Raw genomic sequence first — 22,284 nt, forward strand, 5'->3', positions numbered from 1 at the left:
CCTGGATTGGTAAAAAGTGGTAACTAGTGACAAAAGTTAATAAGATTATGTAAAAAAATGTATTGATAATTGGTTGAAAATATTGAGGTATAATATGTTATGACACAAAGTTAAGATATTTGAAAAAGGGTAAGAATTTGCTGAATCAAGTATGTAAATGGGAACACAAAAGGGGGGAGGTGTGAGGAGGTCAAGGATACAAGCATATGAATTTGAGGATATTGAGAAAAATGGACTTGTTTTATCTTTTTAACTTCTTTTTTTCTTAATTAGCTGTTTTTTGTGTACTTTTTGTGTTTTCTTTTTTGTATTGTCTATTTTTATCTGTGGTTTCTTTTTTTTATTCTGTAAATTTTTACTTTTTTCTTTTGTAAAACCTTAATAAAAATTTATTTAAAAAAAAAATAAAGTGGTACCTCAGGTTAAGAACACTTTCAGATTAAGAACGGACCTCCAGAACGCATTAAGTTCTTAACCTGAGGTACCAATTTATCAGGTTGGAGGGTGTGTGCATGCCCATTTGATATTGTTTTAGGGGGTCACCACACATTTATGAAGACTATGCAAACACAACAGTTCTGACTGGAGAAAATTACTGCAGATCTTGCAGGACACAGCGCCCCATTCATGGGAATATAGGATATGATATACACCAACCTTCATTTTGAGCTGCAGAGACATAAAAGCTTTAGTTGTATTTTAAGTTTCCAGACTGAACAGTGTTTCAAACTTTTGAGCAGTAGTTAAGCCACTTATGCATTCACTGTGTTTGTGTTTTGCAAAACCATCCACTGCTCTCTCCACCAATGGTCACCAGGCAGGAGTCCTGCTGCAGGAAGGGGAGAGAAGGGCTGAAGACTGAATCACTCCGTCAGTGCAGCTAAGAAACCGGCAATATTTGGCTCCTTCGAGTCCATCGGAATAACTTATTTTAACCATGCACCTGAGATTGCTTATTTCCATCTCTCTCCCAGTGCCTTTCCCTTGTGTCTCGTCTTTGTAAGCCCTAAGGGCAGGCACTTTCTTATGATAATACACATGGCCAAGTTTTGTGCCCACAGTGAGGAAGGTGTCTCTGAATGTGTCCCTGCTGTAGCAAGTGGAATCTACAGTCAGATCAGGGACTCACACAGAAACACAGTGTGTGGAGTTAATTGGGGCAAGTAATTCTCACGCACGTCCAGTTAGGGCTGCCGTATGTCCGGAATTTCCCAGACACATACGGGATTCACCAGTGAAAAATAGCGTCCAGGTTGAATTTCCAACAAATCAGGTAAAATGTCCAGGAAAACCCAGACGTATGAAGGAAGTGGTGCATTTTTGGACAAATTTCCTTTAAAAATAGCTCAAAAAGTACAACTTTGGCAAAAGAAAAAAAAAACTCAACTTTGCTTCCCCCACCAAAAAAAGCTGAACAACTTTTGTTTCCGGATTTTCACGTTTTGAAATGGACCGGGACAATGCATACTGTGATTGAAGTTTGCAGCCTTGGAACTGCTTATGTAAATAAGGGGGCGGCACATTGTCTCGCAGTGGGCGGAGACTTCGGTTTTCACAGCGAAAAGGGGAAAGAGCAGCGGTCAATCTCTCGATTTGTCCCTTCTCGCTTGCCGTCGCCTTTTAAATATCTTAGAAACGATTTGTGCTTTCCCTTCGGCGCGAGTATTCGGCTTTTAGTGGGTTTGATACGCCGCAGAAGCACGTTCGCATTTAATGCTGAACGTTATATATTAGCAATAATTAAGGAATACCCAATCACAGTCCCGAGAGTATTGCGCTTGCGCAGTTGAGCCGTCGAGGGCACAATTCTGGGCACAGAGGAAGGAGCAGAGCCGCTCATGCGCAGTGAGACTAACAGTCCGTCACGCCCAGGGCCCGGATCGGCGCCTGCGCACTCAAGAGGCCCGCGGGCCTGAATAGCACCGACCGCGGGGGCGGCTCTCCTCCCTTCGGCTGGGCCGGACGCGCGCGCCTGCGCAGTTCAGCAGCCGGCTGCGAGCTGAGGAGATGGGAGCGGCGGCGGCCGAGGCGGACCGGACCCTCTTCGTGGGGAACCTCGACCCCAAAGTCACCGAGGAGCTGCTCTTCGAGCTCTTCCACCAGGTAACGGGACGGGCAGGGCCTCACCTCCTGGCTTGACTCGGCCGCGGAGAGGGGCCGGGGCTCAGAGCGGCCTACCTCGCAGGGGGCGCCGGCCTTGTTGTATGTGTGGGGAGGGGGGCGTTTCCTTTTGCCTGCGTTTTAATGCGCGGGCCCTCTGCACATGCCCAGGAGCTATAGAGGAGCGGGGGCTGCCCTGAAAGAAGACTGGCATGTCCTTGGTGTCGCTGCGAGCGAAAACGGATCCGGGAAGGGAGACGGGGAGGCATTGGCTTTGTTTGGGTCTCGCCTGCCTCGCTTTCCTTTACCTTTGAACGGGTTTCCGTTTCGCTTGGCTTCGTTCAGAAGCCCTTGCAAGGCGAAAAGCCCCCTCGGGATGCTCTCCTTCCCTCCGTTTCCCTCTTAAAACAAGGCAAGGTGCGAATTCTTTAAAAGGTAAAACGCTGGCGGCAAACAGGTTTGATCGTTAGCTGGTTCCCTGCCCGAAAAATGGGAACTTCGTGGTGGATGAGTGAGATCGGCAGGATTTAAAAATAAGTATCAGAACATTAAAACAACAGCAACAAAAACCACCAGCTTGCAGAATTGACAACAAAAGCACCAAAATGAACAGAAATGCGTTTTTTTATCTGGGCGCCCTGGGTTGTCAGAAGAGGGCAACTTCAGTGGTAACCCAGGAGGTGCATAAACAGGAAAGGTAGGCTAAGGATGGTTTAGCTCTATATATCAAGGGAAGCATAATGTTTCATGAACTGGAAATTCATCCTATAGCACCACCTTCGATGTACCAGTCCTGAAAACTAATTTGGATTTGGGGATGTAGTCTCATCCCCTGAGCAAAATGCCAAGGGTGGTCTTGAGGGGGAGAAAGAAATGGGGAATGTGTTGTAATAATGGGTTGCCTCTGTCATGTTTGTCTAGGCTGCCTAACGGTACTTCAGGTTACAACCAGGAGGCAAAATGTGTAGATTGTGAGCAACTCTGCCTTGAAACAGTTAGTCATAGAGCTGACTTGAGGGGAAGCTATCCTAGACCTAATTCTAAGAGGTAGTGGAACCCTTGTTTCAAGATGCAAGGGCTATTGATGTCAGGCTCTGCATACGTGTAAGCAAAAGGTTGCCACATCGTCCTGTGCCATCACATTTGTTTATATTCACATTTGCTCTGAAACTAAGACAGCCAGAATTGTCATGTCTTTTATGGTGCAGTTGCATTCGGAATGTGGTGTATACCGTTCTCTGGCTGCTCCCATCTAGAAGAAGAAGAAGAAATTGTAGAGCTGGAAAAGGTTTGACAAGGACACGGTTGGCTGTTCGTACATCTTTCCTACAAGGCTCAAGTGCCTGGACATCTCTGTATAGAACAAAAGGCTACAATAGACATTTATAGATGTAGGCATGGAGTGGCAAAAGCACCTAGGGAACTGTTCCAACCACTTTCATAATGCTGGAACCTGGGGTCTTATGATTAAGTAGATTGGCTGTAAGTTTGGAACACACACAAAAGTGTAGACACTCAGTTACATTCAGAGGAGATTAGATAAAGTCCTTGAGACCTGGTCCGTTAGTTCCAATAACTGAGTTGGAGCTCAGGATACTCCTTGATGCCAAACTGTGAGGGAGTAAATGGGGGGAGGGTTGTTGCCTTCATGCACTGCTTGTAGGCTTCCTGAAAAACTGCCCTCCTCTTCTTCTCAATATCTATGTCCATTTCTATTGGGTGAGGGTGATTTGAACCATTGTAATGTTCTCACAGAAAGTTAATAATGGATCCGTAGAAAGACATTGTGAGGCTGACTTGAAAGGAATGCTTACGTAAAATCAGCATGGTTGAAAGGTGAATGAGTTTTCCTCTGCTTTTGGGGGTGCATGCTTGTGAGTGGAAGGAGGTTCACAGTGCATGTTAACTTTCTGTTCCACGCTGTCATGTGGCTGAATCCATTGCTGTGGGTTTCTTCCTGGAGAATATTGAGTACCAACCAAAGTCGTTTATTTTTGTTTTATTTACATTTCTCTTCTGCAATTCTTCCATCATGGAACCCAAGTTCACCAACTTGGGTTCCATGATGGAAGAATTGCAGAAGAGAAATGTAAAATCCCTGTGGCCATCTTGTAGACCCACCCAGACCTGATGGCTCTGGATTCACATGGGGACATGTACTTTTCTAACTTCATAGCACCTACCTGAAGTAATGCCTAGAGACCAGCAGTAAACTGACCATTACCTAGTTTGAACCACCTTCACCTGCCTGGTGAATCTAGGACTATGTCCTACTCTCCAGTCCTTTGGAGAGTAAAATTGTAAAATGCCAACTATTAAGAAAGTTGTTTTAGAACCTGCCTGACAATGCATATCTTTCATTTAATTGGTAACACCCTACACTGTACTTGAATGCAAATACAGGTTTACCTTAGAATGCAGGTGCATGCAACTAAATAACCTTCAAGGGAAAGTTGCTCCATTTTTTTAAATGTTTTGTTTTGTTTTTTGGTTTGCAGGCAGGTCCAGTCATTAAAGTAAAGATTCCGAAGGACAGGGATGGGAAACCAAAGCAGTTTGCATTTGTGAATTTCAAACATGAAGAATCTGTCCCCTATGGCATGAATCTACTTAATGGGATCAAACTTTTTGGGAGACCTCTCAAAATTCAGTTTCGATCAGGTATCCATAAAGCCTTTAAAACAGCCTAGGTCATCTAGGCAAAATTGAAGGGGGTTCATATTCCTTTTATGCTTAAAATTCTGATGTGTAAAACTTTTTATTCTGGGTGCATTTTTTGTGTTGAATTATATATCAGATTAAAATTTCACTGAGCCTGTAAACCACTCTTGTGTTCATAGTGTTGCTGCATATTTGTATGCTATCTTGAGGAGCTAGCTCATTTGAAGGGGGCTTTCTGTCAGTTTTTGGACGGTTAGAATCTTTTAAAAGGAACTTTAAAAGATGTTGAAATGCACTTCTCAAAAGAGTTTCAGTTGTTTAGGGACAAACCATCTGTTTTTAGAAGGGATGTCCTACTCTAGCTTTGGATAATTTTTAGCCTTCCATATGTTGCTGAACTGCAAATCCCATCCTCACTGACAATTGGTATGCTAGTTGGGGCTGATGGGAGTTGTAGTTTAACAATATCCAGAGGGCCACACATTCTACACATCTGCTGTACCCTTTTCAGTTGAGAACAGATCTGTGTGTATTCTGAGCTCCTATGATCACAGAAGAATGCACTTTGCACATGTCTAGAAGCATTATTTTATCAATTCAGATTATTTCTGAAATGAGCCCCGGCACTCAAGCTGGTTCTAGAGTGGAGCCTTGGCTTGGATTGAATTCATGTGTAATTCCTTGGAATTGCTAAAAATTCTTTTTAAATAAAGGAAATGAAAACACTATTTGGTGCTTATTTGGACTGTTTGAAGTAGTGTCCAAAGTTTTTCACTTTAGGAAAGCTGAGTTTCATCTGCAATTAACTTAAGTTCAGTGTCCTTAGCATTGCATCTCGATTGCATCTTCACCACTGGGTATTCCAGTAGGTTGCAACACTTGTTTTGGAAATCTGTTTGTATGTCTTAATGGTTCTCTAGTGTGATACTCCAGAGCCCATTAAGTAATGTACCATGTTTTCAATCTGTTAGCATCTTGTGTCAGCTTAACCTTTCTCAGTGTAAATGACTTGTTTTAGTTACACTTCAAACACGTCCTTTTACCTTTAGGGAGCAGTCATGCATCTCAAGATAACAATTCACCTTATTCTCAACCTGGATATGCTAATGGAAGCCCCTCCAGTAATCAGCAACTGCCAACAACAACTGCCAGTAGCAGGTAAGTTCTTAATGTTAAGCCAGACTTCCCCCAACCTGGTGTCGTCCAAATATTTTGGACTACAACCCTGAGTATGAAAGATCTCAAGGGCACCAGTTTTAGGAAGCCTGTGGTAAATCATTAAGTACATTTAGAATTGCAGCTTATTAGGGAGTGAACCCCATTGAACTTGGTGGGACTTGCTTCTGACTAATTGTGTGTAGGATTGTGTTCTTAGCATTTATTACCATATGGTAAATTCTGTGACTGCTTTCCAAAGTGGGATAATATAATAGCCTATGTCTGAGCTTCCCTTTCTACCTTTATGTTTATTATTTGTCTTTAAGTGGGAAAGAATAATATGAACTGAATTCTAGCGCTGAGAGAAGATATTACTATTATTAGCTTTTCTTTCTAGAGCAGCTACAAAAATCAAATGGTATTGAGAACTTTGATATGGCACATCAGGAATTTTGTTTCTAAAGCAACAGATGGACAAGCAAATTAGTTTCCATTAGGGAAAGCTGTGAGTCTTTTCAGAATTTTCTAAATTGAGATGCAGAGTAGATTAAAGAAGCTGTTACTAGAAACCTCCTGAGGCTTGCGATCTGTGTTTATGTATTGCTTTGACAAGTGTGTCAGTTATAAAAATGAAGATGAACTGAAAACAAATTGCTCAGTTATACTCTGCTTAGAAAAATATATATTCAATAACAGTTTACGATGATGGATCAAAGGAAAACTGTATGATGTAGTGGTTAGATTAGAAGTGTTCTGCTGTAACGAGGGAGACCCAGGTTCAGATCTCCCACTCAGTCACAAACTAGGTGACCTTGAGCCAATCACAATCTCTTTTCTCATTCAGCCTAGCTTATTTCACAACCTTGTTGTGAGGCTAGGAGAACAAATAACCGTCTATGTCTATGAGAATGAGTAGGATAGAAATATAGCTATAATCATAAAGCTGCTAATGCCAGTGTTTACCTGGTGCTTTGCTTCCTGGTTATTTTCATGATACCTATTTTCCCCCACCCCTGGGAAAACCATGCGCAAATACCTATAGTAGAATCATAGAATTGGATGGGACCCTGAGGGTCATCTAGTCCAACCCCCTGCAATGTAGGAATCTCATCTAAAACATCCATGGCAGATGACCATCCAACCTCCTTAAAAACATCCAATGAAGAAGAGTCTACCACCTTCTGAGGGAGTCCTTTTCACTGTTGAAGAGCTCCAACCACCAGAAAGTTCTTCCAGATGTTTAGTCACACAGAATCACAGAAGTGTGATTCTGGTTTGGCTCCTACCCTCCAGAGCAGGAGAAAACAAGTGTGCTCCATCTTCCATGTGACAGCCTTTCAGGTATTTGAAGATGGCTATCCTATCTCTTCACTGTCTCCTCTTTTCAGGCTAAACATACCCAAAGCGCTCCATTAGGCTTGGTTTCCAGACCCTTGATCATCAGTATAACTTTCTTCAATTGAATGCTGTTGACTGTGATTACTGTTAGTGCAGAATTCCATGATCTGAGACTTCTTCTGGGGAATTGACTTCTGGTTTTTGCTTAGCAGGTATGAGAGGAATGTGGATAACATCTCAACAGAGTCGCCAGCTGTGCAGAGGTCCTTCTCATCCCCAGATAACCTCCAGAGACAAGCGGTGGTGAGAGTTCTTTGTTTGGCTGTTAACAGGAAATAGGCAGGAAAGGGTTTGCAAATGAGTGGAGCGGTGCATGCCTCAGACAAAAAAGCTGAGTGGTTAACAATAGCAACACTTAGAATTCCACTCAGAAAAGTACTGGAAGCCAATGTAGATTTGGGGTTATATAGTCCCTGTGGCTGTTCTCATTCACCAGTCTGGCAGCCGCACACTGTGGCTGTCTAGATATTGTTGGACTACACCTCTCAACCTGAGAGATGTTCTTAGAACCAGCCTTATTCTTTTTAATGTAAACAATTTTAACTGATTTGTATTTTTACACTGCCACTCTGGGACCTTATAGTGAGAGGCAAGTAAGGAATTGAACAAATCATCATCATCACCCCTGACTATTGGCCATGCCTCTTCTTAACAGAAGTGCTTTCTATTTCCAGATGAATAATATGTGGCAGCAGTCACAGTACAGTGGCAGGCACAACTCCTTGCACCCGGAGCCATCCGGATTTGCTTCGCCAGGGCACCACCCGAGTTACTCGTACACCCAGTCGTCAGCTTCATCCATGCAGTGGCGCTCAGAGACAAGTGCCGCCCAGCGCAAGAACAGAGTGAGCTCCCATCCGTATCCTACTGAAAGCAGGCATTATAGCAGCCGGGAACCTCAGCGCCCCAGCGACTATGGCTCAGAGCATCATTTCAGGGGCATTCGGGAGGAATATGGTCACGATGACAGGCACTATGGAGGCTGGAGTCACGATTACGATAACCGGAGGGAGAACTACCGAGATGGCAAATGGCGCCCCTCCCGCCACTAGCAAGTATTCAGAGCAGATTTTGCATACCTTTTCTTGGCGAAATGGAGTGGCTCTTTCCTTTTTAAGAAATCGTTTTTTTACAGAGAGCTTGCAACGAGTAACTGCACGAGTTGCTTTTTAAAAATCGTTTTATAAAAATCACCTGCAGTATGTATTTCGTGAGAAGTGGCTTCGTTTCAATTGTATTAACTTTCTCTCAGGGTTTAGGGGAAAAAAGAGAAGGTGCCACGCTTTTAAACAAGCAAAAGAAAAATCAATGTAGTTAATTTTGTAAGGGGGAAAAAAAAGGTGCCGCTTTGGTTGTATTTTAAAATGAACATTGGTATTTTTGTAGAGTGTTATTGAGAAAGGAAGAGAGCCCCTGAGGTGGTTCTGGTAGTAAGTAATCCAATGGAAAAATGAATGCCACAGAGTAGAAGGCTCAATGGCACATGGAAATATTGGTAACAGTGTTTTTCTACTGGAATAAATGTTGCTTTTAAATACTTGTATTAAGCAAACATGCAGCCTGTTCAGATATTAAGAGTGAAACAAATTTGCTGGATGACTTGATGATTTGTATTGAATGATGTGTTAATTTTTCCAGCTGCTTTCATTGAGAGTCCTTTGATTTTTATATTACGAGCAAGAGAGCCCACAGTATCGTAAAAAGACTTTCCCAACAATTTAAGCGATTAAAACCTCTCAGGAAATCATTGCATGCCTCTTTCCATTCCCTTTCTATAGCTGACATAATTTTTAAAAACCTCATTGAATGGAAAAGTTTAGACATTACAACTGATATTTAATACAAAGGAAAAACGAAGGTAAGTATCTATGAACTTCTTGTCCATGGGCGTCGTCTGGCCAAGTGCTTCATTTCATCCAGCCTGCAGCATTGGTTCATCTTTAAAATTAAATTAAAGTCAATGCTTTGGGGGAGGGGCCATTGGCCTACATTGTTTGGCTGGTCTTGCCCAGCTGCTAGCCTCCACTTGCAAGTACAGCTAAATTTGGAATAGCTTTTAACTAAGCAGAAATCTGAGATGAGCTTTTTCAATAGGGTGGATTTTTGTGACATCCATCCTTCTGAAGTTGTGCATTTGCAGTGCCATCAATTTCTTTAACTATGATTCCCCCTATACTGAAACATGGTGGGACTTTTGAGATGGAAACTTTTGGTGCCATTTTTAAAAAAGATCCTGCAGCTAAATTGTTTCCGGTAGCTTCCGTTTATGTTCACAGTGCTTCCGTTTGAACATTAGTAATCTCTGTAGCAACTGGAGTGCAGTAAGCCTGCAACTTGCGCACATTTTACTCGTGCACATTCAGGTTTATGTGCTTGTCAAAAGAAATAATAATAAAAAAGCGGTGGGGAGCAGGGAGACTTTGGTAATCACACCTGCCTTTGTACCTAATGTCTTTTGACTATACACAATTTTGGCTTTAGGAACAATCCTTTGAACATAACTCCCATGTTAAGTTGCAATGTATGAATGCATTGTCTGGACAGTGTCAAATTGTTTCTTTAAAAAAAACAAAACTTGTCTGCTCTGCACAGCAAAGTATTTTATTTTGAAAAGTATTCAGACCCTTGTCATTTTCAGCTGCAGCAAAATTGACAAGGGGGCAATTGCAGCAGCAGTAAAATGTGGCTTACCTTAATTTTTCTGTCACTTCTCTTGAAATACACACACTCTCTCTTTCTCTTTCTTTTACTGTAATCCAAATCAATCATGGTTTCTTGAACCCCAGTTGTTCTTCTGTGCTGTTTGGGTTTATATTGGGGGGGGCTGGAGGAGGGAGATGCTTGTGACCCTCTATCTGCATGCCTAAATGGGACATCTTTTAAAAAATATAATATTTTTGTCAAATATACACTAATATAAAAGGATTCATTGTTACCTTTTGGCTTACATATTTATGGCATTGTTGCAAAAACAAGCACCCGTCTTAAAAAAAAAAAGTTTACCTAATTCAGAACTTCCTCAAGCAATACTGTTAATAGTATTTTTAAGAAACGCACTTGGTTAGCTATATTTTTATTTTCTCTAAAATAAATTCTCGTTCTTTCAAAATATTGTGTGCAAGCAAATTTTCCTAAGAACTAAATTTTACAGCTGGTGTTCTCTCTTTACAAATAGTTGTTATATTTGCATCCAAAAGTGATTTTTTTAATAAAAAAATCTTCTCATTGGAAAGTTTGTATTAGAGAGAGTGGCCTTTGATGCCTTCAGAGTGACTGAATGTGTGAAAATGCCTAGCAAGCTTTTGCATTGACGTGCTCAGCCTGCATCTTAAATAGGGCACATTTCTTTAGCTGTTACACCAGATGCCTAGCCATCAGTCTTCACACTGTATTTTTTAGACAGATTGTACGCATGCTGTCCACACATCAGCCATGTGCTGTGCCGCTTCAACCTGCTTTGTATTCACAGAGGTAGTTGTAATGTCCTTTTTTCCCGTTACACCTGGTGCGGGTGGGGGATGTATATCAAAGTTGATTGACTAACATTACTAGCGTAGGTCAGAGCAAGACACCCAGTGATGTTTCTTGGCAGGAGGACTATTCCATTAAAGCAGAGGGTTTGCTGCCAGTGTCTTGTCTGCAGTAAGTGGGGTTCTCTTTCATTCACAAGCAGGCAAAACCTCAAATAAAGATTGCAATCCTAACCATGTAAATGCAGAAGTAAGTTCTATTGAATTGAATCGGATCTCCTTGCATGTAATTGGGGTTAGGATGGCAGTCTCAGGGTTTTAAAAACCAGAAGGCAACCTTGATTTCCCCCCCCTGTTCCTTGTTATTCCCTAACCCATCCTTTTGCAACCTGGTACCATCCAGATACTTTGAACTTCAACTCCCATTAGTCTCAGTCAGCCAGCACCAGGTTACAGATCGCAGCCAAGCCTATAAATTTTTAAAAATGCATTTTTAAAAAGTGCTTTGTCTCTCTTTTGGTGGGGAGTGGAACATATTATGAGGCCAACTAGGACTTAAAAACAAAAGGGAATCTAGACTTGCTCTGGTTTTCAAGAGGACAGAAGCGGGGCAGCTGCAGAGGGTTGTTTCTTGTATTGCAATGATAAATGCATGTTCCATCACCATGTCTGCATGTTCCAGTTCTAGCTTTGTATTCTGTGAACCTAACGTGTGTTTGGGTTGGTGTAAACACATTGCATACTGTAGCACTCCTAATGTGTAAGGCATTTAGCATGTGCAGGATGCAAATGCAATGTGTAAAGAAGCTTTGGGGCGCAAAGTTGTCATGTAATGACGTTTCCTTAAATAGCATTGTCATCTTCAAATATAGAATGTAATTTCTCATACCTGCATGCTGCTTCTGTGGACAGCCATAATAATGCTCAAGTGCAGTGGATTTAGGTTGTGTCGTCAGATGAGGGCTTCCATCTTAAACCTTACTGGGTCTAGGTAAGTGCTTCACAAAGTTCACTCTTTAAAAGAATCCCTGAAATGCAGAAAGTGACACAGGAGCCAATGAGAAGGATTTTTCTTTCTGTTCTAAGTACCACTATGTCAGACACAAAATTGTTCATGCGCCAGTGTTGTTTCGTGGTGTGGCTTTGAACTAACCTAATGCACGGGACACTGGTTTGTCTCCCTTTAAAACTCATTTTTTTTGTCTCTGATGGAGGGGCCATCTTTCTATGATACATGCTTTGCATGCAGAAGGACTGAAACCAAAAATCTCTCGCATTTTCTCCAGTTAGGGCTGGGAATGCCTCCCAGCTGAAACCTGCCTGTGAGTGTTGATAACACTGATGGGTCTCTTGCTCCTCCCCCCTCCCCCCTTTGAGGCATTATTTTAACTTTTATTTCCTGTCTATTCCTGAGTTAATTGTTGTATTCATATATTTTTTTTCATCCCTTTACTCTGTTACTTCCAAGCTTGGGGAGGGGGGAGTCTCAGGAAGGGGCCTTGGGTTTTCCTTTGTTGCACAGACCACATATTGCGTGTTTTTAGAATAATACGTGTTAACTTTCGGCTCAGTGCTTTCACTAAAAAGGGCTAGTATTTGCTTTCTTAATATGGCAAGAAAATGCAGCTTAGTATTGGGGAAGCGGGGGGACGCAAGCCCAGCTGAGCCTTTTACTGGGCCAGCCTCCCGTTTTGGAGGATTGGGGCATGATTCCGCATTACGGTGTGAGAACCGATCGCCTCCGCCGCCGGAGCCTCATTCCTCAAACTACAACCCCCAGCATGCCAAGCGAGGCACTAAGCGCGCAGCGACGCTCTCACTCCCGCTGTTGCCACGCAAAACTACAAATCCCAGGAGGCTGCGCGGCAGTCCCTTATGGCCTAGCGGGCGGGGCTGGCGCGGGGCCTGCTGGGCTTTGTAGTCTGCGGCTTCTCCGGCTTCTCCAGATGATGCGCGCTGGCGGAAGGGCTTGGCGGCTTTTCGGCGCGCCGGCAGGGAAGCGGTGGCTGTCGGGGCGCTGCCTGAGCGGGTTGCGAGCCATGGCAGGAGCCGGAGGGGCGGCGGAGCCCGGCATGGGGCAGAGAATGGTCTGGGTGGACCTGGAGGTGAGGCGCCCAGCCCGTAACGAGGCCTCTGCGAAGGGGCATCCCATAATATCCTATCGTTTTCGTCCCCCGAGACGCTTGCACCATGTGGAGTGCAATGCGAGGGCTCCATCCCGTAGTATCCTGCTCCCTGGAATTGGGTGCGGTGGGGGGGGGTGTAAAAAAGGGGTTTAGCTCCTTTTGAGGAGGCTCCATCCCGTAATTCCCCGCTGCCCCAGAACATTGCCCTCGGAGAAGTATGAAACAGCTATGCAAATAACTTCTATCCCATAATATGCCCCCATGAGATTTGGTTCAGAAAAGTTGTAATTTATCTTAAAAAATCATTGTAAACAATTAAAATCGTTAGTAGGATCGGAATAATAACACTTGGAGTTTAATGGTGAATTTTGGATATAATGGAGATGTAAAAGGTTTAGATTATTATAAAAGATGCAGGAGAGAATGACTAACAGTAGGATCCACAAAGGGGAAGGAGTGAAGTCCATGAGATTTTTTTTTATGATGTATGCTGAATATGTGATTGCAAAACTTTAATTAGAAAAACTATGTGTGTGTGTATATGAATGAGAGATTTGGTTCAGTATCTTATGCATATATATATATATATATATATAAAATTGGTTCAGTATCAGTGTGTAAGGAGAGGGCGGGGCTGCATCCCGCAAAATTCCCCTACCACTTGAGACAGTGGGGGGTGGGGGTGTGTGCGGAATACTTGAGGATCGCAGTCCCATAGTATCCATTGTCTAGTATCTGTAGAAATACTTCTACCACGTAAGGCAACATTCTCAAGAGATGTGCCTGTTGGGTTATTTGCAAAGGAGCTGCAGCCCATAATAATATTCCTGCAAGAGATACTGGTGCAGTGTAGGTGCGGAATTCATCCTCCTTCCCCAAAAGAGGCAGGTGCAATGTAAGTGTATGCCTGTATACAAGCAAGATTGGGCTCTCTTAGAATATCCTTTGAGGAGATGTGTATCCTACGGGGGGTCACATCTCATAATGCCCTCCCACCCCCCAACTCATGTACTACAGGACATGTGCAGGAGATTGGTGCCCATCCTAGAATACACGGGCACTGTAGGTGGATGTGTGTGAGAGGACCATTCGCCCTTTAAATGTTTTTTTCTAGGAAATGTAGAAAGCTTGGTTTGTGGGGGAAGAAGCAGCCTAATTTCACAGGAAATGAGATCTTGGGAGCAGAAAATCAAATATGGTCACCCTAGGGCAGCTGGGACCCTTGGTAGGTTGGAAAGGAGTGTTCTAACATATATCTGCATTGGCGGTGCGGGAATTAGCATGGGATCTAGGGCAGCCTTCACCAACAGGGTGCCCTCAAGTAGGCCCACTGGAACCTGATGGGAGTTGCAATCCAAACCATCTATAGGGCACCAGGCTGACGAAGCCTGTCCTAGGATCCTTGTGCTATGAGGAAATGAGGTTTATAATTCACAATTTTATTTGAAGGGGATATGTTGGCTCCATTTGTGACCAGACTGAGGATCAGTTCTGTGCTTCCAGCAGTGGCAGACAAAATGTCATTTCTTATTGTTGGCTTCCAGAAGCCACTGAATATGGAGGCCATTTATCGCTCTTAATAGTCATCGAGAAGCCTATTTATCACAAATTCCCCCACACTTTAAAAAGATTGACCTCCTCCCCTGGCCCTCTTGCAGCAAAGCAATTCACAATCCTAGATTTTATCAGCTTGTGGAGGCTTGAGGTCCTAAAACAATTGCCATTTAATAATAATATTTTAAAAAATTATATCCCGCCCATCTTGCAGGGTTTCCCCAGCCACTCTGGGCGGCTTACAACATGTATAAAAACACAAGAAAGTATCAAACATTAAAAAACAAAATATCCTCTGCGAGCAACAAACCAACCAATAAATCAATAGAAACCAATAACAACAACAACAATAATAGCAATTATAAACAGTTTACAGTTATACCCAATTTAAAATAACCACCAACCCGAACTAAACACTTGGCTTAAGTGAGCAGGAAGTACATTACTGCTATGGCCTGACATTAAAGAAATAAACTGCGCTCCAGGGTAATTTTCCCAGTTGATTTCCTAGCTCTTTGTGAAGCAGACACATTTGTTCAAACCTTCAGTGGGTCTTCCCCTACCACCCATTTTCTGGCTGCTGTGAATGCTTTTTTAACCTACCAGCATCAGGATATTTAAGATATAGTCCAGGGAAAGGATTAAGGTTTGTTAAAATGCACTTTTGCTAGCACACAGTGGATCAGAAAGCTCTTCCTGACATCTTACACTTGTTGACTTTTTGACTTCGATATAGATGACTGGGCTGGACATTGAAAAAGACCAGATCATTGAGATGGCCTGTCTCATAACAGATTCGGACTTGAACATCTTGGCTGAGGTATGTTGGCTGCTGATTTTTGGGCTGGTGCCTGCTCAATGCCAGCTAGCAGAGAAATAACAAAAATACAGGAGAAACCTATTTAAAAAACCACCCTCCTGAAATAGCATTGTTGGGTATATTCAGTGCAGACTACCAAGGGTTATTATATGAACATGTAATTGGTTACTTATTAGTGGTAAGAAGAACATTACTTATTAGTGGTAAGAAGAAAATGGAAGGAAACAAAGGGTTTAAATGTGCAAAAATGGTATAATGTAATTTGGGACAGCCATTTCTGAAAAACTGATGCAAAAAACTTCTTTGGTGGTCTGGTGGCCATTGAGCCAGTATTTGAACAAATACTTTACAGGACGAACTGTACTACTGCATTCCATAATATCTGTTTGTGTTAATATTCTCCTTCATACTGACATTAGTAACTTCCTTTTTTTCCATTTTAGTGCTTGTGTTAACTGTACTATTTTTGTTTACATCTGAACTATGCCTTTGAGATGGAGGAAAGGGGGGAAGGAAGGATTTTAAGTTTGTAATTCTTTTTTTCTTTTCAATATATATATTTTTAAATGCCAGCTAGTTAGCTAACTGCTGTGAGTGGCCAACTAGTTACTCACAGTTTCCACTGACTTCTTTGCCACATAGCTGGCTGACGAAAAGCCCTTTTTATGCATGCAATTTCCAAATGTTTTTAGCGAGGGAAGTGAATGCCAACTGGATATTGCGAACTCGAAAGGTGACCAGATTACGGCTGCTTCCTGTTGCCATCAAGTCTAAAAGTTCATCAGGGTTTTTTTAGTTGATTATTTTTGTTACCTGGTGCAAACTGTCACCATTACACTTGAGAGTAAAAATGAATCTGATTGCGCTACAAGTTTATATCCCTTTGTGTTCAAACAAAGGTGATTATTTCTATTCATAATACATACTGCTGTTTGAACAGCTCCACTTATATTGCTACCACACACACACACACACACACACACACACACACCATCCCTTCCTCCCTGAACTGTTGTCCTTTAGCAGCTCTTGTTTTTGGACTGTTTTGAAGAGAGAGATGGAGCTCCAGGGCCGTTTCATTGACTCTTAAAAAAGCCAACCACGTTTGACTCCTCTAGCAGGTCATTATAAGAACCCTGTAACTTAAGAAGTGCCTGAGTTTGCTTTTTCCTCTTCCCTCTCAATTCCACTTCCTTCTGTGTCATGTCTGGTTAGATCAGGCATAGGCAAACTTGGCCTTCCAGATGTTTTGGGACTACAACTCCCATCATCCCTAGCTAACAGGACCAGTGGGCAGGGATGATGGGAATTGTAGTCTCAAAACATCTGGAGGGCCGAGTTTGCCTATGCCTGGGTTAGATTGTCAGCCTGTGGGTAGCGGCTATCACATCACTGATATGTGAGCAATCCTGGGAACCCTTGTTGGCTGAGAACCAGGATAAAATGCTAGTATTGCTGTATTAATAATTGCAGCAACAACAACAAATAAGCATCATTGATGTAACAGTCTGATCTGATTCCCCATTGTTTTCTCCTATTTTGCTGACAGGGTCCCAACCTGATAATAAACCAGCCAGATGAGCTGCTGGACAGCATGTCAGAATGGTGCAAAGAGCATCACGGCAAGGTAGAGGCCTGCTTCTTCATCACTCACACTCCCTCGAGAAGAACTCCTTTGTCTTTTTACAGTTCCACATGCAACAGAACCTTATCTTGACTGTGCCATGTTCCCTGCCGTCTGCATTAAGCACTTCTTTGAAAAGGATGGCTGGAGGTTTATCTCATCCGTGCAAAATGGGCCAGCTTTTTGCTGAATCATCACCCGACTTCACAGTGTGTCCTTAGCGTGACATTAGAGTTTCCCATGTCCATTATGAAGACTTTTTGACATTAAACCTTCTTTGTTGTGCTAAAATTGCTGCATCCTTTGGCTGGGGTTTGGGAGTGGGGAGACTGCTTCCTTGTTTACCAGCAGTTCCTGCGAGGGAATGAGATCAGTGACCTGTCTCAGCCACATTCATCAATGGCTACTAGTCTTGATGGCTGTATGAGTCTTCCAGATCCAGTTTCAGCCTCCCTCTGAATATTAGTAGTGGAGTGCCAATGCACCATGCCCTGTTTTTTGGCCTTCCCTGGGGCATCTGGGCCGATGTCTGTAGGAAACAGAGGGCTGGATTAAATGGTTATTTTGGCCTGGTCTAGTAGTGCAAATCCTCCACTATCCATTAAGATGATGTTGTTTTCTCAGTAGTGTGCTGCCAAACCTTCCTGTGGCTGTTAAGGGGGTTGTTTTCTTTCTGTTTTTATGGTATAATATATTGATACTTACGCTCTAAATGTGTTGTAATTGGCTTGGAGGCCTTTGAGTAAGAAGTGACCACAGGTTTAATAAAAACTAATAATAGTATTGATTCTTGCATGACATCTTAACTGCCTGGCTCTTTTTAAGGCACAGGCAACATGATGTAATTTTGGCTTCTCTCTTTCTTCCAGTCTGGCCTTACAAAGGCAGTGCAGGAGAGCAAAATCTCGCTGCGTCAAGCAGAGTACGAATTTCTGTCTTTTGTCCGTCAACAGACACCTCCAGGACTCTGCCCACTTGCCGGTAGGAGGTTTTAACATTTATGAAAGATAGTCATTTTTATTGATTTGTAGCATCCCTTTCCATTCAAAGGGCCTGAGGCAGCTAATAGAGCAAAAGAATGAAAATGCAAACAGTATACCGTATCTTTTGCTCTATAAGACTCACTTTTTCCCTCCTAAAAAGTAAGGGGAAATGTGTGTGCATCTTATGGAGTAAATGCAGGCTGCGCAGCTATCCCAGAAGCCAGAACAGCAAGAGGGATTGCTGCTTTCACTGCGCAGTAATCCTTCTTGCTGTTCTGGCTTCTGAGATTCAGAATATTTTTTTTCTTGTTTTCCTCCTCCAAAAACTAGGTGCGTCTTGTGGTCTGGTGCATCTTATAGAGCAAAAAATACGGTATATATAAAAAACCATTATGAACCACTCTTTACATCAACAAATCATAATTTGTTGTATGCAACGAACTTCAGCTATTCAAATTAATGGGCCCCAGTCATCTAGGTCTATTAATTTTAGTGTGTCTGCTCTGAGTATGTGTAACATTGGGTGCAACCCTATATGGTTAATCAAAGCCAGTTTGAGAATCGGCAATAGACCATCCCTTGATAGACGTTCATTTCTCCAAAACATCATTTGGTATAAAAAGTTTAACTGAGAGAAGGGAAAGTGACATCTGTGCCTTTACGGGAAGGGAGTTCTGGAGACTGAGATTAAGATGGTTTAATCCCTGACTCCCCTCCTTCTTTCTTCTGAAAGTATATGTGGGGACAGCGCATCTTATGATGTTGATTGTAGAGCCTGGGAAGGTTCAGGTGGAAAAATGCAGCAGCTTCAGATTAGTTGCAATTAGTGTGAGTGGAAAGCAGGGCAAATTCAGTGCCCAATTGCCCCATTTTACATCACCTACCTGGACATTTGGCCAAGCGCTTTCTTTGGTCAGGCTGTAGCAGTGCTGCAGATAAAATCTAGTGGTGTTGGGAGGGTATCCTGATTCTGTCAAAGGCAGATTCATGTGTTCATATAAAAATAAAATAATTGGGCCAGTAGTTGAGTATGGTCACCCACACTCTAGCCTCCATTTTTGTGAAGCCTGTCTCTAGTCTCAGAGTGGCATTAGAGACACATTTTCAGACTTGAAGGGCTGATCTTAAAAATTTATACTGTACAAGTTCTAGTGGTTCAAAGTCAGAGAAGGGGCCCAGCTGGGCACCATAGAAAAGTTGTGCTATAGAGAAGTTGTGCTAGCCATAGTCTTTTATATACTACATCCGTTTAATGCTCCTAACCCTTCTTTTAGATTATTTTAGCTTCTTTTATATTTGTATTTTAGATTATTTAGCTTCTATTATATATACCTTCTGTTTTAATAGTGTTTAGCTTTCCAAAACGTTTTATAGATTTTAAATGGCTGTATCCCCTGCTACGTATGCTGGTCTAAGACTGTAACAAAGATTTGAGATTGAGATTTGGGGGTGGGTGGGATTTGGGGGTGTCTTCGCCACCCACCTGAGAATTCCACGTTGAGCGCATGAACAGAATCTGTGCCTTTCCACCCTTTTCAGGAAACTCGGTTCATGCGGACAAGAAATTCCTCGACAAGCACATGCCCCAGTTCATGAAACACCTTCACTACAGGATCATTGATGTGAGCACCATCAAAGAACTGTGCAGGTCAGTACCCACTACATCATTTGCCAGAGCTTGGGTGTGTGGGTGGCTCCTCGGGCAGCGAATGGCATGCCACAGACTTTGAGGAAATCTTGCGGGTCTTACGTGTAATATGTGACCACCAAGATGCCTACAGTCAACAGTAGATGCAGCTTTCTGAAAGGTTCAGATTCTACAGCCGCAAAATATATTTGCATTTATTTTTTATTTATTTGATAGCTCAGTCGGTAGAGCATGAGACACTTAATCTCAGGGCTGTGGGTTCGAGTTCCACGTTGGGCAGAAGATTCCTGCATTGCAGGGGGTTACACTAGAACAGGGGTCAGCAAACTTTTTCTGCAGGGGGCCGGTCCACTGTCCCCCAGACCTTGTGGGGGGCCAGGCTATATTTTGGAAAAAGAAAAAAAAAAAGAACGAATTCCCATGCCCCACAAATAACCCAGAGATGCATTTTAAATAAAAGCACACATTCTGCTCATGTAAAAACGCGCTGATTCCCGGAACGTCCGCGGGCTGGATTTAGAAGGCGATTGAGCTGGATCCGGCCCCTGGGCCTTAGTTTGCCTACCCATGGACTAGAAGACCCTCAGGGTACTTTCTCAGTCTGCAGTTCTATGATTCTACGAACATGAGGTTTTGAACTACAGTGGTACCTCAGGTTACAGACACTTCAGGTTACAAACACTTCAGGTTACAGACTCCGCTAACCCAGAAATAGTACCTTGGTTTAATAACTTTGCTTCAGGATGAGAACAGAAATTGCGTGGTGGCAGTGGGAGGCCCCATTAGCTAAAGTGGTACCTCAGGTTATGAACAGTTTCAGGTTAAGAACGGACCTGCAAAACAAATTAAGTTCTTAACCCGAGGTACCACTGTATAGTAAAATTACTGAGTAACATGGAACTTTTGGAGGTGGAAAATAGTTCTCTGCAATGTAATAACTAGGTTCCGTGAGTTTTAAAAAATTAAAGCTGGAATTCTCGCAGTCCTGATTTTTGCATGAGATCGTTTCAAATTTGGTGCGTCTTTGGTCTCTGGTGATTTTATATTTGGAGGCGGCTCCAGAGTCCTGCATTTGTGGGTGCTCTTACCTATGGTGTCCATCACATTTGGTAGATAATTTAGATTTTGGATCATGGAGACTTGTTTTGTGTGTGCAGACGCTGGTACCCAGAAGACTACGAGTTTGCTCCAAAGAAGGCTGCGTCTCATAGGTAACGCTGATTGTTTGGCTTTGAAGAGTGATTGTTTTGTGTGTGTCAGATTGTATCACCAGGCATCAACAATGAGGTTATGCAGTGTGGAAAGGACAGCGCAGTGGGGGAGGTGCCATTGATAAAAGTTATTTCAAGTCTGCAAATACTAATCTGGAAAGGGACATTTGCCCTGAATCCAAATGGAGAAGGGGTGGAGCTCAAGGGCAGAACAGGTGCTGTGCATGCAGAAGGTACAAGGCTCAATCACGGTCATTTCCACATTGTGCATGGAGGGACTTGAATGTGACACCTCAAAGTGCTGCTGCCAGCCAGTGTAGACCAGGGATAGCCAACGTGTTGCCTTCTACAAATTGCTGGATTCCTCTCCCATCATCCCAGACCATTAGCATGGCTAATGGTCAGGGATGATGGGAGTTGTAGTCCAGCTATACTGGGTGGCCAAGAAGTTGCTTACCCCGACCTTGATGGCCCATCAGGCTTGACTCAAGTATAAGTCAGCTTCCTGTGTTCCATTTCCTTTTCTCATCCGTTAACTGTGCTGTTAAGAACCTTTCCCCATCCATCTCAAAACTTGCCTTTTGGTCATTATTCAGCAAGATGAACATGTTGTTATTGTCTACCCTCTTTCATTGTGCTTGATCGTAGTAATTCAGCCAGCAAGTTTATCGCCAAGATGGGTAGCATGTTTTGTATTAGAACAACATTTCCTCCTTTATTTACATTATTTCCCTAGGAGAAAGCGTGTGTTACAGAGCAGTTCAGAAGTGGCAGGGAGGGAGAACCAAGAGGGAATAAGTTGCCAAATCCAAAGTTCTGTTGGTCTCATTCCAGCAGGGCAGAAGGCAGGTGTGTAAGGGTGTTTTTTCTCTCCTGCCTCCAACCGGCTTTGAATCTCTCCTTCAGTTCCCCTTCTATAGGGTTCCATAGCACATAGAAGTGCACAACCTGTTTGCAGCATTTTGGGGGACACTGTAAAGTCATACCTTTTTCAGCTTCTTTTAAAATTAGCCTGCCCTTGCGTTTGGAGGCGAGTGTGTATGGTGCAGCCTTTTTTTAAAGGAACGCTAACATTTCCTGAATTCCCTTTAGAGCCCTGGATGACATCAGGGAGAGTATCAAAGAGCTTCAGTTCTACAGAAATAGCATCTTCAAGAGGAAAACGGACGAGAAGAAAAGAAAACTAGTGGAAAATGGTGACAATGAAAAGCTGGCCAGTTGATCTTGCAGCCTGGTTCTTTAGCAAAAGCAAAGGCACCAGAAGTGTCTCCGCCTGCCGTTCTCAGTTCACTGTTGGTTAAGGAAGGGGCTGCTTTGCGTTCCTTTGCTTCCTCAAGATTGTTAACAGCTACTGACTACCACATGTGACGGGTCATTGACATCTGAATTTCAGGCCAGTGCCTTGAACCAACCGCAGCCATTTGGTTCATGCATACGGAGTACCTTTTGTAGTTAAAGAACCCCTGTTTGGTTCTAGGCACCCTCTTTTATTATGCAATAAAGCCAGCCTTGCTGAAAGATGCTTGCCTCT

The 22,284-nt window shown here is 42.9% G+C and overlaps 2 protein-coding genes and 1 long non-coding RNA gene across 4 annotated transcripts in view; all 3 read left to right on the top strand.

Moving 5' to 3' along the window:
- Positions 1 to 22,284, top strand: part of LOC310750802 — a 375,302-nt gene that overhangs the window by 101,784 nt on the left and 251,234 nt on the right. The window lies entirely within an intron of this gene.
- Positions 1,837 to 9,064, top strand: RBM7 (RNA binding motif protein 7). 2 transcript variants are annotated; one of them, XM_083589067.1, is made up of 5 exons: positions 1,837 to 2,103; positions 4,599 to 4,761; positions 5,811 to 5,919; positions 7,470 to 7,560; positions 7,992 to 9,064. In XM_083589067.1, exons 1-5 carry the CDS (start codon positions 2,008 to 2,010, stop codon positions 8,367 to 8,369), a joined length of 837 nt encoding a protein of 278 aa, XP_083445193.1. In that variant the 5' UTR covers positions 1,837 to 2,007; the 3' UTR covers positions 8,370 to 9,064. The 2 variants fall into 2 exon arrangements, with proteins under 2 accessions (XP_083445193.1, XP_083445192.1); XM_083589066.1 differs by having other exon boundaries at positions 1,897 to 2,103; positions 7,467 to 7,560.
- Positions 12,719 to 22,271, top strand: REXO2 (RNA exonuclease 2). Its single transcript, XM_083589014.1, has 7 exons — positions 12,719 to 12,892; positions 15,204 to 15,287; positions 16,837 to 16,914; positions 17,781 to 17,892; positions 19,434 to 19,542; positions 20,700 to 20,753; positions 21,846 to 22,271. The coding sequence occupies exons 1-7, from the start codon at positions 12,734 to 12,736 to the stop codon at positions 21,973 to 21,975; spliced, it is 726 nt and encodes a 241-aa protein (XP_083445140.1). The 5' UTR covers positions 12,719 to 12,733; the 3' UTR covers positions 21,976 to 22,271.

The sequence above is a fragment of the Podarcis filfolensis genome, assembly GCF_964270895.1.
Source record: "Podarcis filfolensis genome assembly, chromosome: 15".
Taxonomy (NCBI): domain Eukaryota; kingdom Metazoa; phylum Chordata; class Lepidosauria; order Squamata; family Lacertidae; genus Podarcis; species Podarcis filfolensis.

Coding starts and splice junctions, on each gene's coding strand:
- REXO2 (XM_083589014.1), top strand. CDS start 12,734: ATGATGCGCGCTGGCGGAAGGGCTTGGCGGCTTTTCGGCGCGCCGGCA. Junction 12,893..15,203: donor TGGTCTGGGTGGACCTGGAG/GTGAGGCGCCCA, acceptor ACTTCGATATAG/ATGACTGGGCTGGACATTGA. Junction 17,893..19,433: donor AGGACTCTGCCCACTTGCCG/GTAGGAGGTTTT, acceptor CACCCTTTTCAG/GAAACTCGGTTCATGCGGAC.
- RBM7 (XM_083589066.1), top strand. CDS start 2,008: ATGGGAGCGGCGGCGGCCGAGGCGGACCGGACCCTCTTCGTGGGGAAC. Junction 2,104..4,598: donor TCTTCGAGCTCTTCCACCAG/GTAACGGGACGG, acceptor TTTGGTTTGCAG/GCAGGTCCAGTCATTAAAGT. Junction 4,762..5,810: donor CAAAATTCAGTTTCGATCAG/GTATCCATAAAG, acceptor TTTTACCTTTAG/GGAGCAGTCATGCATCTCAA.